The sequence below is a fragment of the Phasianus colchicus genome, chromosome 29 (assembly GCF_987193195.1).
Source record: "Phasianus colchicus chromosome 29, bPhaCol1.hap1.1, whole genome shotgun sequence".
Classification (NCBI taxonomy): domain Eukaryota; kingdom Metazoa; phylum Chordata; class Aves; order Galliformes; family Phasianidae; genus Phasianus; species Phasianus colchicus.
Window position 1 is genome coordinate 4,481,268 of NC_143464.1, and position 16,978 is coordinate 4,498,245.

Genomic DNA, 16,978 nt, shown 5'->3' on the forward strand with positions numbered 1-16,978 from the left:
TTATTTATTTAGGGGAGGGGGGGTCGTTTAATTTTGGGGGGGGGTCCCCAAATCTCTCCATGGTTTCCAGCACCACCCCCAGCAGCTCCAGGAATGCGGTGACAGCAGCGCGCAGCCGCCGGGCGTCCCCCCCCCTCCAGCTCCTGAAATTGGGGGGGGGGGGGAGGGGGCGGTGAGACCCCCCCCCCCCCCCTTCAGAATGACCCCCACCCCACTCCCAGTACATCCCAGTAACCCTCCCCCCTCCCAGTATGTCCCAATCGACCCCCCCACCTTCTTAATCCCACTCCCCCCCCCCTCCCATTATGTTCCCAGTGCCCCCCCCAGTTCCCAATGGACCCCCCCCAAATTAATAGAGCCCCCCCCCCAGTATATCCCAGTGCCCCCCCCCAGTATGCCCAATTGCCCCCCAGTTCCCCCCAGTTCCCAATGGACCCCCCCAATTAATAGAGCCCCCCCCCCAGTATATCCCAGTTTATCCCAGTGCCCCCCAGTTCCCCATAGACCCCCCCCCAGTTTATCCCAGTGCCCCCAGTTCCCATCAGACCCCCCCCCAATTAGCAGAGCCCCCCCCAGTTCTCCCCAGTTCCTAATGGACCCCCCCCCCCCCAGTTCATCCCAGTTCCGCCCAGTTCCCCTCAGAACCCCCCCAATTAGCAGAGCCCCCCCCCCAGTTCATCCCAGTGCCCCCAGTTCCCAATGGACCCCCCCAATTAATAGAGCCCCCCCCAGTATATCCCAGTGCCCCCCCCCAGTATGCCCAATTGCCCCCCAGTTCATCCCAGTTTATCCCAGTGCCCCCCAGTTCCCCATAGACCTCCCCCCAGTTAGCAATGCCCTCCCCCCAGTTCATCCCAGTTCCCCCCAGTTCCTAATGGACCCCCCCCAATTAATAGAGCCCCCCCCCAGTATATCCCAGTGCCCCCCCCAGTATGCCCAATTGCCCCCCAGTTCATCCCAGTTCCTCCCAGTTCCCAATGGACCCCCCCCAGTTCATCCCAGTTCCCCCCAGTTCCTAATGGACCCCCCCCAATTAGCAGAGCCCCCCCCCAGTTCATCCCAGTGCCCCCAGTTCCCAATGGACCCCCCCCAATTAATAGAGCCCCCCCCCAGTATGCCCAATTGCCCCCCAGTTCATCCCAGTGCCCCCAGTTCCCAATGGACCCCCCCAGTTTATTCCAGTCCCCCCTAATCAGATAAGCCAATCACAGCATCACCCCGCCCACAACCCCGCCCCCTCATCGCGTAGACCAATCACAGCGTCACCCCTCCCATAAACCCACCTCCTCACCATTTCGACCAATCACAGCATCACCCCCATAGTCCCGCCCCCTCACCATATAAACCAATCACAGCGTCACCCCTCCCCCTCACCATATAAACCAATCACAGCATCACCCCTCGCATAAACCCCGCCCTCTCAATCACATAGACCAATCACACCATCACCCCTATAGTCCCGCCTCCCTCACCATATAAACCAATCACAGCGTCACCCCTCCCACAACCCCGCCCCCCTCATACACATAGACCAATCACACCATCACCCCTATAGTCCCGCCTCCCTCACCATATAAACCAATCACAGCGTCACCCCTCCCACAACCCCGCCCCCCTCAATCACGTCGACCAATCACAGCGGCGACCCCGCCCACTCACGCCCGTAGCCCCGCCCCCTGGACGCCGATGTCCCATCGTAGCCCCGCCCTCTTGGGAGGCGGGTCGGGGCGCAGCGCCTCCACCGCGATCACTGCGGCGCGCGCCGAGGGGAGGGGCACCCACAGCAGCCTGCGTTAAAAGGGCAACGCCGCGCCGTGTTAAAGGGGCCACGCCGCTGTGGGCCCCACCGCAGCCACAAAACCCCAAATTCCCCTCGACTCTGCGCGCAAAGGCGTGGCCGTCCCCCAGTAACACCCCGCGAGCCCCCAGACCCCCGTAAGTTTTTAAGCCCCTTCAGTTCCCCTCTGCGTTCCAACTGAACCCGTCAAATTCACCCCGTACGTCCCACTTCTACCCCGCGCTTCTCCCCAGAATCCCATTTCGATCTCCGAATGCATTTTCAAACGCAAAAAATTTGCCTCCAGGTTTCATTTTTAATTTTTAACCCCACGCTCCATTTCAATCCGCGGATTTGACTCTCCAGAAAACGGCATCCAGGTTCCATTTTCACTCTTTTTCCCCCCAGATCCCCTCCCAAATCCCCAGAGCCCCAGATTCTCCCATTTCTCCCTAAATTCTCCTTCAAATCCCCCCCAAGGCTCTCCCCAGCCACCATTTCCCCTTCTTCTTGCCCCTTTTATCATTATTTTCCCCACAATTCTCCTTTAAATACCCCCTAGGCCCCCTCCCAACGCCCCCAGAGCCCCCAATAACCCCCAATTTCGCCCATTATGCCCCCAATTCCCCCATTTTTCTCCCCCACTCACAGCTCCAATTCCTCTGCCGCCATTTGAAGCCACGCCGTCTCTCAGCCCCTCCCACTTCCGCCCTCTCCACCAATCCTCGTCTTCCATTTCTCAGTCTCTTCCCGTCTTTCCCCGCCACTTCCGATGCGCGACAGTGCTTCCGGTGTCTCGCGACGCGCTACCCCTCTTAACTCGTTAGTGCTGCGCCGCTCTCACCGCTCGCGGTCCTCCCGACTCTTTTTCCTTCCACTTCCGTTTCATCTCCACCACTTCCGGCTCCGCTCTGCCCGCCTTCTCGTTGGTGCCGCCTCAGCCCCGCGGCCGCTCTATCCGCGCGGTCCTCCCCGCCATGCTGCTGACGGTGAAGGCGCTGCAGGGCCGCGAATGCAGCCTCCAGGCACGGGAGGGGCGAGGAGCGAGAATTTCGGGAGGCCCCAGTCGGTCGGGGGGGGCACCGATTTTGGGGGGGGGAAAGGGGAGAGAAAGGGAAGGGCGGAACCATAGAGATGGCTGTGGTGGGGTCATGTGATGGTGGCTTCGCGCTGCGATTGGCGGAGAGTGGGGTGTAGGCTTGCGTCACGTGGCGTCTACGGAGGTGCGTGATTGGCGGAGAGGGGGCAAAATGGCGGCGGTGGGGAAATGGGGAAGGGGTTTTGGTGGGGGGAGGGGTCTCCATTTTGGGGCTCCCATGGGAGGATCCTAATTAGGGGTCCTTAATTAGGGGTCCTTAATTAGGGGTCCCCATTTGGGGGCACCAATTTGGGTATCCTTAATTTGAGGGTCCTTAATTTGGGGGTCCCCAATTGGGGTCTATGGGGGGGGGGGGTCTGAAAATGGGGTTCAATGAGAGGATCCTAATTAGGGGTCCCTTAATTAGGGGTCCTTAATTAGGGGTCCTAATTAGGGGTCCCCGTTTGGGGACACAAATTCGGGTGTCTTAATTTGAGGGTCCTTAATTTGGGCTCTTATGAGGGGGGGTTCCGCAAATGGGGTTCTATGGGAGGATCCTTAATTAGGAGTCCCTAATTAGGAGTTCCTAATTAGCGGTCCCTAATTAGGGGTCCATGGGGAGGGGGGGTTCCCCAAATGGGGGCCTATTGGGGGGGTCCCATGTTGGGGTTCCCATATTAAGGGTCCCCAGTTGGGGTCTATGGGGGGGATTTTCCTTAATTGGGGTTCTATGGGGGTGTCCCAATTACGGGTCCCTAATTAGCGGTCCCTAATTAGGGGTCTGTGGGGAGGGGGGGTTCCCCAGATGGGGGTCTCTGGGGGGGTCCTTAATTTGAGAGTCCTTAATTTGGGGTCCCCAATTGGGGTCTATGAGGGGGGGGTTCCCCAAATGGGGTTCGATGGGGGTTTGCTAATTAGGAGTCCCTAATTAGGGGTCCCTAATTAGGGGTGTGTGGGGAGGGGGGGTTCCCCAAATGGGGGCCTGTGGGGGGTCCCATGTTGGGGTTCCCATATTAAGGGTCCCCAATTGGGGTCTATGGGGGGGATTTTCCTTAATTGGGGTTCTGTGGGGGTGTCCCAATTAGTGGTCCCTAATTAGCGGTCCCTAATTAGGGGTCTGTGGGGAGGGGGGGTTCCCCAAATGGGGGTCTCTGGGGGGGTCCTTAATTTGAGGGCCCTTAATTTGGGGTCCCCACTTGGGGTCTATGGGGGGGCAGGGTTCCCCAATTGGGGTTCTATGGGGGTTTGCTAATTAGGGGTCTCTAATTAGCGGTCTCTAATTAGAGTTCTATGGGGAGGGGGGGGTTCCCCAAATGGGGGTCTATGGGGGGGTCCCATGTTTGGGTTCCCATATTAGGGGTCCCCAATTAGGGTCTATGGGGGGGATTTTCCTTAATTGGGGTTCTATGGGGGTGTCCCAATTAGGGGTCCCTAATTAGCGGTCCCTAATTAGCGGGGTCCCTCAGGTGTCCCCGCAGGACCTGGTGTGGTCGCTGAAGCAGCAATTAGCGGAACGGCTCAGCGTTCCTCCAGCCCAGCAGCGCCTGCTGTACCGCGGCAAAGCACTGGCAGGTACCTCATTAATTACTCATTAATTAGCGCTAATTAATACCAACCCCCCCCTCACCCCCCCCGGCTCCTTTTTCCCCATCCTTCTCCTCCCCTCCCCCTTTTTAATTCAGCCTCATTAAGCGCTCGTTAGGTTGCTCGGTCCCTCCCCCACCCCCGTTAATAGGCTTGCTAATTAATGCTAATCATGAGTCTAATTAATGCCGCTTGGCCGCTATTGGCCACGCTGCTGTTTGATTGGCTTTTTATTAGGCCTTAATTAGTTCTGATTGGCCCACAGGAAGTGCTGATGGTGATGGTGGGAGGGTGCTAATTAGCCTTAATTAGCTGTGGGGATCGCTAATTGCGTGCGATGAGTCTTCATTAATCCTAATAACCCCGAGTTGTTCTCATTGCCTTGATTTATCTTCTCATTAATCCTTAATTAATCCCTGATTACCCCGCAAATGGCTCCCAATGGATCCATTAGAATCGCTTTAACCCCAATTAGCCCTAATTAGCTCTTAATTAACGTCACTTATTGGGGGAACAGCCAATTAATTGGGGTTAATTAACCCTTAGCACCCCGCCTAGTGGCACCAATGCTCTACTTATGAGGAAAGTGTCTAATTAAAGAGAATTAATTAATTACTATCGCTACTGTTTGTGCAATAACACCAATTATACGCTAATTAGATGACTAATTAAGGTTGATTAGTGCTAATTAGGCTTTCCTATCAACCCTGGCAGTGTCACTTTGCTCCATTGAAAGAGGAAAATGTCTAATTAATGGGGATTAATTATAGCCCTAATGCCACTCAGCTCTTATTAATATTAATTAGGTTAATTAATCCCTTGCCTAGATCCTGGCAATGCCTCTGTGCCCAATGTAAGGCCTAAAACATCTTAATTAATGAGTTTTAATTGACCCCGAACACCGCTAGCAACCAAACACCCTGAGCCGAATTTAATTGGGAGAGCAATTAAGGCTAATTAACGCTAGGAACCGTTAATTAATCCGTCCTCTAGACCTCATCAATGCTTCTGTGCCCCATGGAAAGGCAGAAGCTCGTCAGCAGAAGACAATTAACGAACCCCTATGACTCCCCGTCAACCCTCACGGCGACTAATCCGGCGCCGGGAATGCTAATTAGCGCTAATTACTGCTAATTACCCGCAGATGACCGCCGCCTGTGCGATTACGCCATCGGCCCCTCGGCACGCCTCAACCTCGTGCTCAAGGGGGCGGGGCCTGGGCTAAGCCCCGCCCCTTCTCCATCAGGCCCCGCCCCATCGCCTCCAGGCCACGCCCCTTCGGCGCCAGGCCACGCCTCCGAGCGCTGGTGGGCGGAGTTGGGGGCGGAGCTTGGGAGGCGCTTCGGGGCGGGGCCTGGGGGGCGGGTCCTGCAGCACCTGCGGCAGGTAAGGGGGGGGGGGGGAATAAAGGGTCTGGGGGATGGGGGGGGAATGGGGGGAGATAGGGGGAAATAGGGGGATCTGTGGGATGGGGGGGGGGAATGGGGGGGAAATAAAGGGTCTGGGGGATGGGGGGGAATAGGGGGGAAATAAAGGGTCTGGGGGGAATGGGGGGGAAATGGGGGGGAATAGTGGGGGAAATGGGGGGGAAATAGAAGGGAAATAGGGGGGTCTGGGGAAAATGGGTGGGGAAATGGGGGGGTCTGGGGGGGATGGGGGGGAATGGGGGGGAAATAAAGGGTCTGGGGGATGGGGGGGGAAATGGGGGGGTGATAAGGGGGTCTGGGGGGAAGGGGGGGGAAATGGGGGGGAAATAGGGGGGTCTGGGGGGGAAATAAAGGGTCTGGGGGATGGGGAGGGAAATGGGGGGCTGATAGGGGGTCTGGGGGAAATGGGGGGGGGAATGGGGGGGAAATGAGGGGGAAATAGGGGGGTTTGGGGGACGGGGGGAGGGGGATTGGGGGGGAAATAAAGGGTCTGGGGGATGGGGGGGAATGGGGGGGAAATAGGGGGTCTGGGGGATGGGGGGGAAATGGGGGGGTCTGGGGGGGAAATAAATGGTCTGGGGGATGGGGGGGGAAATGGGGGGTGATAGGGGGGGTCTGGGGGAAATGGGGGGGGGAATGGGGGGGGAAATGGGGGGAAATAGGGGGGTTTGGGGGACGGGGGGAGGGGGATTGGGGGGGAAATAAAGGGTCTGGGGGATGGGGGGGAATGGGGGGGAAATAGGGGGAATTGTGGGACGGGGGGGGAAATAGGGGGTCTGGGGGACGGGGGGGAAATGGGGGGGTCTGGGGGGGAAATAAATGGTCTGGGGGAAATGGGGATGGAATGGGGGGGGAAATGGGGGGAAATAGGGGGATCTGTGGGACGGGGGGCGGGATTGGGGGGGAAATAAAGGGTCTGGGGGATGGGGGGGGAATGGGGGGGTGATAGGGGGGTCTGGGGGAAATGGGGGTAAATGGGGGGGGAAATGGGGGAAATAGGGGGAATTGTGGGACGGGGGGGGAAATGGGGTTGTCTGGGGGGAATGGGGGGGAAATAGGAGGGAAATAGGGGGGTCTGGGGAAATGGGGGGGAAATGGGGGGGTCTGAGGGGAATGGGGGGAAATAGGGGGGTCTGGGGGGAATGGGGGGGGTCTGTGGGACGGGGGGGAAATGGGGGAGTCTGGGGGGGAATGGGGGGGAAAGAGGGGGGAAATAGTGGGGTCTGGGGGAAAATGGGGGGGGGAAATGGGGGGGTCTGTGGGATGAAGGGGGAAATGGGGGGGAAATGGGGGGGGTTTGGGGGGAATGGGGGGGGAATCGGGGGGTCTGTGGGACGGGGGGGGAAATGGGGGGGTCTGGGGAAAATGGGGGGGGAAATGGGGGTACCTGTGGGGGAGGGGAATGGGGGGGGAACTGGAGGGGAATGGGGAGGGGGAGGTCTGTGGGGTGGGAGGGAAAATTGGGGGGAATGGGGGGGTCTGGGGTTGGGGGGGGGGTGGAATGGGAGGGTCCTGGGGGGTCTGGGGGGGGGGAAATAGAGGGGTCTGGGGAATGGGAGGGGGGGAGATGGGGGGGAAATGAGGGGCACAGTGGGTCTCTATGGGGCACAGTGATTCCCTATGGGTTTCTGTGGGGCACAGTGGGTCTCTGTGGGGCACAGCGATTTCCTATGGGTCCCTATAGGGCACAATGTGTTCCTATGGGGCACAGTGGGTCTCTAGGGGCACAGTGTTATCCCTATGGGTCTCTAGGGGCACAGCCATGTCCCTATGGGTCTCTATGGGGCACAAAGGGAATCTATGGGGCACAGTGTGTTCCTGTGGGGCACAGCAATTTCCTATGGGTCTCTATGGGGCACAGCGATTCCCTAAGGGCCTCTATGGGGCACAGTGGGTCTCTATGGGGCACAGTGATTCCCTATGGGTCTCTATGGGGCACAATGGATCTCTATGGGGCACAGTGGGTCTCTATGTGTCCCTATGGGTCTCTGTGGGGCACAGTGGGTCCCTATAGGGCTTTATGCGTTCCTATGGGTCTCTATGGGGCACAGCGAATCCCTATAGGGCTTTATGGGTTTCTATGGGGCACAGTGGGTCCCTATAGGGCTTTATGCGTTCCTATGGGTCTCTATGGAGCATAGCGATTCCCTATGGGTGTCCCTGAGGGCGGGGTTATGCAAAGAAGGGGGCGTGGTTCTGTCAAGCCCCGCCCACACGCGGCCCCGCCCCCCCGCAGGACTACGAGCAGTCGCTGCGCGCGCTCAGCCTCGATGACGTCGAGCGCCTGGCCGCGCGCCTATTGGCCGGCTCCTCCTCTTCCGGCTCAGACTCCGCCTCTTCCGGCCAAGACGCGGTGTCTTCCGGTTTAAGCCCCACCCCTGGTGATACTGACCCCGCCCCCGCCGAGCTCGTCCAATAAATAAACGCGGTGCTGAACGCTGATTGGTTGCGCGTACCGGAAGTCTGCGATGTGGGAGGGTGTCGATCGACGAACGGGATTGGTTGCGCTCACCGGAAGAAGAGGGAGCAACGCGCCGGGCGGATTTCCGGCGTGGTTGGTGGGGGCCGGGGTGGAGGGGAGAAGGGCGGAGCCATGAGGCTGGCGGGTACGGAGCGCTGTGCCGCGGGGGGTGGGGCGGCTGTGGGGCGGTTATGGGGCGGTTATGGGGCCCTATGGGGCGGCTATGGGGCGGTTATGGGGCTGTTATGGGACTGAAAGGCCGCTATGGGGCGGCTATGGGGCCCTGTGGGGCGGCTGTCGGGCTGCTATGGGGCTGCGAGGCCGCTATGGGGCGGTTATGGGGCCCTGTGGGGCGGCTATGGGGCTGAGAGGTTGCTATGGGGCTGCTTTGGGGCTGAGAGGCCGTTATGGGGCGGTTATGGGGCCCTGTGGGTCGGTTATGGGGCGCTATGGGGCGGTTATGGGGCTGAGAGGCCGCTATGGGGCGGTTATGGGGCCCTGTGGGTCGGTTATGGGGCGCTATGGGGCAGTTATGGGGCTGAGAGGCCGCTATGGGGCGGTTATGGGGCCCTGTGGGGCGGCTTTGGGGCGGTTATGGGGCTGAGAGGCCGCTATGGGGCGCTGTGGGGCGGTTGTGGGGTCCTGTGGGTCAGTTATGGGGCTCTATGGGGTGGTTATGGGGCTCTATGGGGCAGCTATGGGGCTGAGAGGTTGCTATGGGGCTGCTTTGGGGCTGAGAGGCCGTTATGGGGCGGTTATGGGGCCCTGTGGGTCGGTTATGGGGCGCTATGGGGCGGTTATGGGGCTGAGAGGCCGCTATGGGGCGGTTATGGGGCCCTGTGGGGCGGCTATGGGGCTGCTATGGGGCTGAGAGGTTGCTATGGGGCTGCTTTGGGGCTGAGAGGCCGCTATGGGGCGGTTATGGGGCTGAGAGGCCGCTATGGGGCGGTTATGGGGCCCTGTGGGGCGGCTGTGGGGCTGCTATGGGGCTGAGAGGCCGCTATGGGGTCCTGTGGGGCGGCTATGGGGCTGCTATGGGGCTGAGAGGTTGCTATGGGGCGGCTATGGGGTCCTGTGGGGCGGCTGTGGGGCTGCTATGGGGCTGAGAGGCCGCTATGGGGCGGTTATGGGGCCCTGTGGGGCTGCTATGGGGCTGAGAGGTTGCTATGGGGCTGCTTTGGGGCTGAGAGGCCGTTATGGGGCGGTTATGGGGCTGAGAGGCCGCTATGGGGCGGTTATGGGGCCCTGTGGGGCGGCTGTGGGGCTCTATGGGGCAGCTATGGGGCTGAGAGGCCGCTATGGGGCGGTTATGGGGCCCTGTGGGTCGGTTATGGGGCTCTATGGGGCAGCTATGGGGCTGAGAGGCCGCTATGGGGCGGTTATGGGGCCCTGTGGGGCGGCTATGGGGCTCTATGGGGCTGAGAGGCCGCTATGGGGCCCTGTGGGGCGGCTATGGGGCTGCTATGGGGCTGAGAGGCCGCTATGGGGCGGTTATGGGGTCCTGTGGGGGCGGCTATGGGACTGCTATGGGGCTGAGAGGCCGCTATGGGGCCCTGTGGGGCGGCTATGGGGCTGCTATGTGGCTGAGAGGTTGCTATGGGGCGGTTATGGGGCCCTGTGGGGTTCCTGTGGGGCTGCTATGGGGCTGAGAGGCCGCTATGGGGTCCTGTGGGGCGGCTATGGGGCTGCTATGGGGCTGAGAGGTTGCTATGGGGCGGCTATGGGGTCCTGTGGGGCGGCTGTGGGGCTGCTATGGGGCTGAGAGGCTGCTATGGGGCGGTTATGGGGCCCTGTGGGGCTGCTATGGGGCTGAGAGGTTGCTATGGGGCTGCTTTGGGGCTGAGAGGCCGTTATGGGGCGGTTATGGGGCCCTGTGGGTCGGTTATGGGGCGCTATGGGGCGGTTATGGGGCCCTGTGGGGCGGCTATGGGGCTGCTATGGGGCTGAGAGGCCGCTATGGGGTGCTGTGGGGTGGCTGTGGGGTCCTGTGGGGCGGTTATGGGGCGGTTATGGGGCTGAGAGGCCGCTATGGGGCGCTGTGGGGCGGTTGTGGGGTTCTGTGGGTCAGTTATGGGGCTCTATGGGGTGGTTATGGGGCTCTATGGGGCAGCTATGGGGCTGAGAGGTTGCTATGGGGCTGCTTTGGGGCTGAGAGGCCGCTATGGGACGGTTATGGGGCCCTGTGGGTCGGTTATGGGCCGCTATGGGGCGGTTATGGGGCTGAGAGGCCGCTATGGGGCGGTTATGGGGCCCTGTGGGGCTGCTATGGGGCTGCTATGGGGCTGAGAGGCCGCTATGGGGCGGTTATGGGGTCCTGTGGGGCGGCTATGGGACTGCTATGGGGCTGAGAGGCCGCTATGGGGCGGTTATGGGGCCCTGTGGGTCGGTTATGGGGCGCTATGGGGCGGTTATGGGGCTGAGAGGCCGCTATGGGGCGGTTATGGGGCCCTGTGGGTCGGCTATGGGGCTGCTATGGGGCTGAGAGGTTGCTATGGGGCTGCTTTGGGGCTGAGAGGCCGCTATGGGGCGGTTATGGGGCTGAGAGGCCGCTATGGGGCGGTTATGGGGCCCTGTGGAGCGGCTGTGGGGCTGCTATGGGGCTGAGAGGCCGCTATGGGGTCCTGTGGGGCGGCTATGGGGCTGCTATGGGGCTGAGAGGTTGCTATGGGGCTGCTTTGGGGCTGAGAGGCCGTTATGGGGCGGTTATGGGGCCCTGTGGGTCGGTTATGGGGCGCTATGGGGCGGTTATGGGGCCCTGTGGGGCGGCTATGGGGCTGCTATGGGGCTGAGAGGCCGCTATGGGGTGCTGTGGGGTGGCTGTGGGGTCCTGTGGGGCTGCTATGGGGCTGAGAGGCCGCTGTGGGGTGGTTATGGGGCTCTATGGGGCAGCTATGGGGCTGAGAGGTTGCTATGGGGCTGCTTTGGGGCTGAGAGGCCGTTATGGGGCCGTTATGGGGCCCTGTGGGTCGGTTATGGGCCGCTATGGGGCGGTTATGGGGCTGAGAGGCCGCTATGGGGCGGCTATGGGGTCCTGTGGGGCGGCTGTGGGGCTGCTATGGGGCTGAGAGGCCGCTATGGGGCGGTTATGGGGCCCTGTGGGGCTGCTATGAGACTGCTATGGGGCTGAGAGGCCGCTATGGGGCGGCTATGGGGCCCTGTGGGGCGGCTGTGGGGCTGCTATGGGGCTGAGAGGCCGTTATGGGGCGGTTATGGGGCCCTGTGGGTCGGTTATAGGGCGGTTATGGGACTGCTATGGGGCTGAGAGGCCGCTATGGGGCGGTTATGGGGCCCTGTGGGGCTGCTGTGGGGCTGCTATGGGGCTGAGAGGTTGCTATGGGGCTGCTTTGGGGCTGAGAGGCCGTTATGGGGCGGTTATGGGGCCCTGTGGGTCGGTTATGGGGCGCTATGGGGCGGTTATGGGGCTGAGAGGCAAGTTGTGGGGTGGTTATGGGGCGGCTGTGGGGTCCTGTGGGGCGGTTATGGGGCGGTTATGGGGCTGAGAGGCCGCTATGGGGCGCTGTGGGGCAGTTGTGGGGTCCTGTGGGTCAGTTATGGGGCTCTATGGGGTGGTTATGGGGCTCTATGGGGCAGCTATGGGGCTGAGAGGCCGCTATGGGGCGGTTATGGGGCTTGTAGAACGCTTATGGGATTCTGTGGGGCTGTTATGGGGCTGTTATGGGGCAGTTATGGGGTCCTGTGGGGCGGCTGTGGGGCGCTATGGGGTGGTTGTGGGGCTCTATGGGGCGGTTATGGGGTCTTTATGGGGTTCCTATGGGGTCTGTATGGGGTCTGTATGGGGTCTTTATGGGGTCTCTATAGGGTCTCTGTTTATGGGCGCCCTATGGGGTCTCTATGGGGTCTTTATGGGGTCCCTATGGGGTCTCTATGGGGTCTCTGTCTGTGGGGTCCCTATGGGGTCTTTATGGGGTCTGTATGGAGTCCCTATGGGGTCCCTATGGGGTCTCCGTGTGTCCCTATGGGGTCTTTATGGGGTCTCTGTGTGTCCCTATGGGGTCCCTATGGGGTCTTTGTGGGGTCCCTATGGGGTCTCTGTCTGTGGGATCCCTATGGGGTCTCTATGAGGTCCTTTTGGGGTCTCTGTCTGTGGGGTCTGTATGGGGTCTTTATGGGGTCTGTATGGAGTCCCTATGGGGTCTCCGTGTGTCCCTATGGGGTCTTTATGGGGTCTTTATGGGGTCATTATCTATGGGATTTCTATGGGGTCTTTATGGGGTCCCTATGGGGTCCTTTTGGGGTCTGTCTCTGTGGGGTCCCTATGGGGTCCCTATGGGGTCTTTATGGGGTTTTTGCCCCCCCAGCCGTGCTGCGCCTGGCCCTGCTGTGCGGGGGGCTGCGCTCAGTGTCCCTATGGGGTCTTTATGGGGTCTTTATGGGGTGTCTGTGTGTCCCTATGGGGTCCTTTTGGGGTCTGTCTCTGTGGGGTCCCTATGGGGTCCCTATGGGGTCTTTATGGGGTCTTTATGGGGTTTTTGCCCCCCCAGCCGTGCTGCGCCTGGCCCTGCTGTGCGGGGGGGCTGCGCTCAGTGTCCCTATGGGGTCTGTATGGGGTCCCTATGGGGTCTTTATGGGGTTTTTTTGGGGTCCCCCCCAGCCGTGCTGTGCCTGGCCCTGCTGTGCGGGGGGGCTGCGCTCAGTGTCCCTATGGGGTCCCTATGGGGTCTTTATGGGGTGTCTGTGTGTCCCTATGGGGTCCTTTTGGGGTCTGTCTCTGTGGGGTCCCTATGGGGTCCCTATGGGGTCTTTATGGGGTCTTTATGGGGTTTTTGCCCCCCCAGCCGTGCTGCGCCTGGCCCTGCTGTGCGGGGGGGCTGCGCTCAGTGTCCCTATGGGGTCTGTATGGGGTCCCTATGGGGTCTTTATGGGGTTTTTTTGGGGTCCCCCCCAGCCGTGCTGTGCCTGGCCCTGCTGTGCGGGGGGGCTGCGCTCAGTGTCCCTATGGGGTCCCTATGGGGTCTTTATGGGGTGTCTGTGTGTCCCTATGGGGTCCTTTTGGGGTCTGTCCCTATGGGGTCCCTATGGGGTCTTTATGGGGTTTTTTTGGGGTCCCCCATAGCCGTGCTGCGCCTGGCCCTGCTGTGCGGGGGGGCTGCGCTCAGCTGGCTGCTGATGAGCGCCGTCCTCGGAGCCCCCCCCGCTCTGCCCCCATTGAGGAGGCTGCTGGCTGAGTGGGGTGAGTGGGGGGCAATTAGTGGGGGGGTTAATTGGGCGGTAATGAGTGGGGTAAGTAGTGGGGGGGGGTTAATTGGGGGGGATTCTTGGGGTTATTGGAGGGGAGGTGTTAATTTGGGGGGGAGTTAGTGGGGGGGTGTTAATTGGGGGGGGTTGGGGGGGTTAATTGGGCGGTAATTAGTGGGGTAAGTAGTGGGGGGGGGTAAATTGGGGGGGGGAGTTAGTGGGGGGGGTTAATTGGTGGGGATTGGGGGGGTTAATTGGGGGGGTAATTTGTGGGGTAATTAGTGGGGGGTGTTAATTGTGGGGATTAGTGGGGGGGCTTAATTGGGGGGGTAATTTGTGGGGTATTGGTGGGGTGGTGTTAATTTGGGGGGGGAATTAGTGGGGGGTGTTAATTGGGGGCGGATTAGTGGGGTAATTAGTGGGGGTGTTAATTGGGGGGAATTAGTGGGGGGGGTTAATGGGGGGGTCACTATGGGGCAGCTATAGGGCGGCTATGGGGCAGCTATGGGGCAGTTATAGGACAACTATGGGGCAGCTATGGGGTATCTATAGGGCAGCTATGGGGCAGCTATGGGGCAGCTATAGGGCAGCTATGGGGCAGCTATGGGGTATCTATAGGGCAGCTATGGGGCATCTATGGGGCAGCTGTGGGGTATCTATAGGGCAGCTATGGGGCAGCTATGGGGCAGTTATAGGACAACTATGGGGCAGCTATGGGGTATCTATAGGGCAGCTATGGGGCATCTATGGGGCAGCTATAGGGCAGCTATGGGGTGGCTATGGGGTATCTATAGGGCAGCTATAGGACATCTATGGGGCAGCTGTGGGGTATCTATAGGGCAGCCATGGGGCGGCTATGGGACATCTGTGGGGCAGCTATAGGGCATCTATGGGGCAGCTATGGGGCGGCTGTGGGGTTTCTATAGGGCAGCTATGGGGTGGCTATGGAGCAGCTATAGGGCATCTATGGGGCCACTATAGGGCAGCTATGGGGCAGCTATGGGGTGGCTATGGGGTGGCTATGGGGTATCTGTAGGGCAGCTATAGGGCAGCTATGGGGTATCTGTAGGGCAGCTATGGGGTGGCTATGGTGTATCTATGGGGCAGCTATAGGACATCTGTGCGGCAGCTATGGGGCGGCTGTGGGGTTTCTATAGGGCATCTATGGGGCAGTTATAGGACATCTATGGGGCAGCTATAGGGCAGCTATGGGGCAGCTGTGGGGTATCTATAGGGCAGCCATGGGGCAGTTATAGTACATCTATGGGGCAGCTATGGGGCGGCTGTGGGGTTTCTATAGGGCAGCTATGGGGCAACTATGGGGCAGCTATAGGACATCTATGGGGCAGCTATAGGATATCTATGGGGCAGCTATGGGGCAGCTATAGGACATCTATGGGGCAGCTATGGGGCAGCTATAGGACATCTATGGGGCAGCTATGGGGCAGCTATAGGACATCTATGGGGTATCTATAGGGCAGTTATAGGACATCTATGGGGCAGCTATGGGGCAGCTATGGGGCAGCTATAGGACATCTATGGGGCAGCTATGGGGCAGTTATAGGACATCTATGGGGCAGCTATAGGACATCTATGGGGCAGCTTTGGGGCAGTTATAGGACATCTATGGGGCAGCTATGGGGCAGCTATAGGACATCTATGGGGCAGCTATGGGGCAGTTATAGGACATCACGGCTTTTTTGACCATGGGGCAATCTACACTGCACCTGGCATGATGGCTGCTGATGCAAGCAGCCTGTCCCTGAGGGGTAAGAGGGTATTAGCTGAAGAATTAGCGGGACTCATTGACAGGTCTTTAAACTAGGAATGAAGGGGGAAGGGGGCAAAATAAAGGCTACTGGGGTTGAACGGTTCATTCGAGGGATTGTACCAAACTCTGTGGGCAATGATGGCAGGGTGCAAAAGGAGGGAGTAGGGCAGGGGGATGCTGGGGATGCTGCTGTTCTAGCGGATCCTGGATCGCTTATGAAGGTGGTGAGACGGACAGCCCGGCTGAAGTGCCTTTATACTAATGCACGAAGCCTGAGTAACAAGAAGGAGGAACTGGAAACTGTGATGCATTCTGAAAGTTATGACATTGTTGCTATCACAGAAACATGGTGGGATGACTCCCACAATTGGGATACTGCCGTCGACGGCTATAGACTCTTTAGGAGAGATAGGAGAGGTAGGAAGGGTGGGGGAGTTGCTCTCTATGTCAGAGATTGGATAAACTGTGAGGAGCTCCCCATGAGAAACAGTCAAGAACAGGTTGAGAGCCTGTGGGTTAGGATTAGAGATGGGACTAATAAAGGTCAGCTGGTATTAGGGGTATACTACAGGCCACCTGACCAAGGGGAGGCTGCTGATGAGGCTTTCTTGCTCCAAATGCGTGAGGCGTCTGCCTCACGGGCTCTTGTCCTGGTGGGGGACTTCAACCATCCGGACATTTGTTGGAAAAACCACACGGCGAGCTGCAAGAGCTCCAGAAGGCTCTTGGAATCCATTGATGATAGCTTTCTGGTTCAGGTATTGGACAGACCGGCCAGAGGTCAAGCGTTGCTGGACCTGCTGCTCACCAACGCTGAGGAGATCATCAAAGGCGTCAAGGTTGGAGGATGCCTAGGCTCCAGCGATCATGCCCTGGTTGAGTTTGTGATCTCAAGCGATGTGGGCCTGGTAAAGAGCAGGACCAGGACGCTGAACTTTAGAAGAGCAGACTTCAAGCTACTCAATGGAATGCTGGCCAAGATCCCCTGGCGCGCTGCCCTCAAAGATAAGGACGTTGAGGAGAGCTGGCTGCTCTTCAAGGATGCCCTCCTGGCAGCACAAGAGGTCTCCATTCCCCTGATTAAGAAAGTGGGCAGGAGAGGTAGAAAACCGGCATGGCTCAGCAAGGACCTGCTAAGAGAACTGAGGGTGAAGAAAGGGGTGTACAAGCTCTGGAAACAAGGCTGTGTCACCTGGGAAGAATACAGGGATGCCGTCCGGACTTGCAGACGTGGGATCAGGAAAGCCAAGGCGCAGGCAGAACTGAACTTGGCCAGGGACGTGAAAAACAATAAGAAAACCTTCTACAGGTACATTGGCCAGAAGAGACAGGCCAAAACGGGCGTACCTGCTTTGGTAAATTTAAAAGGAGAAATGGCTTCAACAGATGAAGAGAAAGCTGAGGTGCTGGATGAGTTCTTCACCTCGGTCTTCACTGGTGGCCAGGATTCTAGTCTTTTTCACGTCCCTAAGTCTTGCACCCCCATACCTCTATGTGGGGACCAAGGAGGTAAATCCCTCCCCACTGTAAGGGTTGAGCAAGTCCGAGAGTGCCTCCTTAGACTGAATGAGTATAAGTCTATGGGGCCGGATGGCGTGCATCCCAGGGTCCTGAAGGAGCTGGCTGAGGTGGTTGCTGAGCCGCTCTCCATCATATTTGAGAAGTCGTGGCTGTCAGGTGAGGT

General features: G+C 59.4%; 2 protein-coding genes and 1 long non-coding RNA gene across 6 annotated transcripts in view; 2 read left to right on the forward strand and 1 right to left on the reverse strand.

Moving 5' to 3' along the window:
• Positions 1–5: 5 nt before the first annotated feature.
• On the reverse strand, positions 6–2,554 carry LOC149914678 (uncharacterized). Its single transcript, XR_016460433.1, has 3 exons — positions 2,427–2,554; positions 1,660–1,788; positions 6–143 (listed from the first exon to the last, which is right to left on the reverse strand). It is a non-coding gene; the product is annotated as an uncharacterized LOC149914678 (long non-coding RNA).
• Positions 2,555–2,670: 116 nt separating this feature from the next.
• UBL4A (ubiquitin like 4A) lies at positions 2,671–8,325 on the forward strand. Its single transcript, XM_090126830.1, has 4 exons — positions 2,671–2,802; positions 4,322–4,427; positions 5,584–5,825; positions 8,103–8,325. Exons 1-4 carry the CDS (start codon positions 2,755–2,757, stop codon positions 8,283–8,285), a joined length of 579 nt encoding a protein of 192 aa, XP_089982956.1. The 5' UTR covers positions 2,671–2,754; the 3' UTR covers positions 8,286–8,325.
• A 61-nt stretch (positions 8,326–8,386) lies between these two features.
• LOC149914679 (protein FAM3A-like) overlaps positions 8,387–16,978 on the forward strand; it is a 30,083-nt gene continuing 21,491 nt past the window's right edge. For 2 of the 4 annotated variants that reach the window (XM_090126827.1, XM_090126826.1), the window contains exons 1-2: positions 8,387–8,472; positions 13,402–13,518. In XM_090126827.1, the coding sequence (XP_089982953.1) occupies positions 8,460–8,472; positions 13,402–13,518 (130 nt within the window). In that variant the 5' untranslated portion in view covers positions 8,387–8,459. The remainder of the gene's footprint in view (positions 8,473–13,401; positions 13,519–16,978) is intronic. The other 2 variants (XM_090126829.1, XM_090126828.1) reach the window with 2 other exon arrangements.

Excerpts from the sequence above, each read along its gene's own strand:
- UBL4A (XM_090126830.1), top strand. The coding sequence starts at position 2,755 with ATGCTGCTGACGGTGAAGGCGCTGCAGGGCCGCGAATGCAGCCTCCAG. Across the intron at positions 2,803-4,321 it reads GCCGCGAATGCAGCCTCCAG|GTGTCCCCGCAGGACCTGGT; the intron begins GCACGGGAGGGG and ends GGGGTCCCTCAG. Across the intron at positions 4,428-5,583 it reads CCGCGGCAAAGCACTGGCAG|ATGACCGCCGCCTGTGCGAT; the intron begins GTACCTCATTAA and ends AATTACCCGCAG.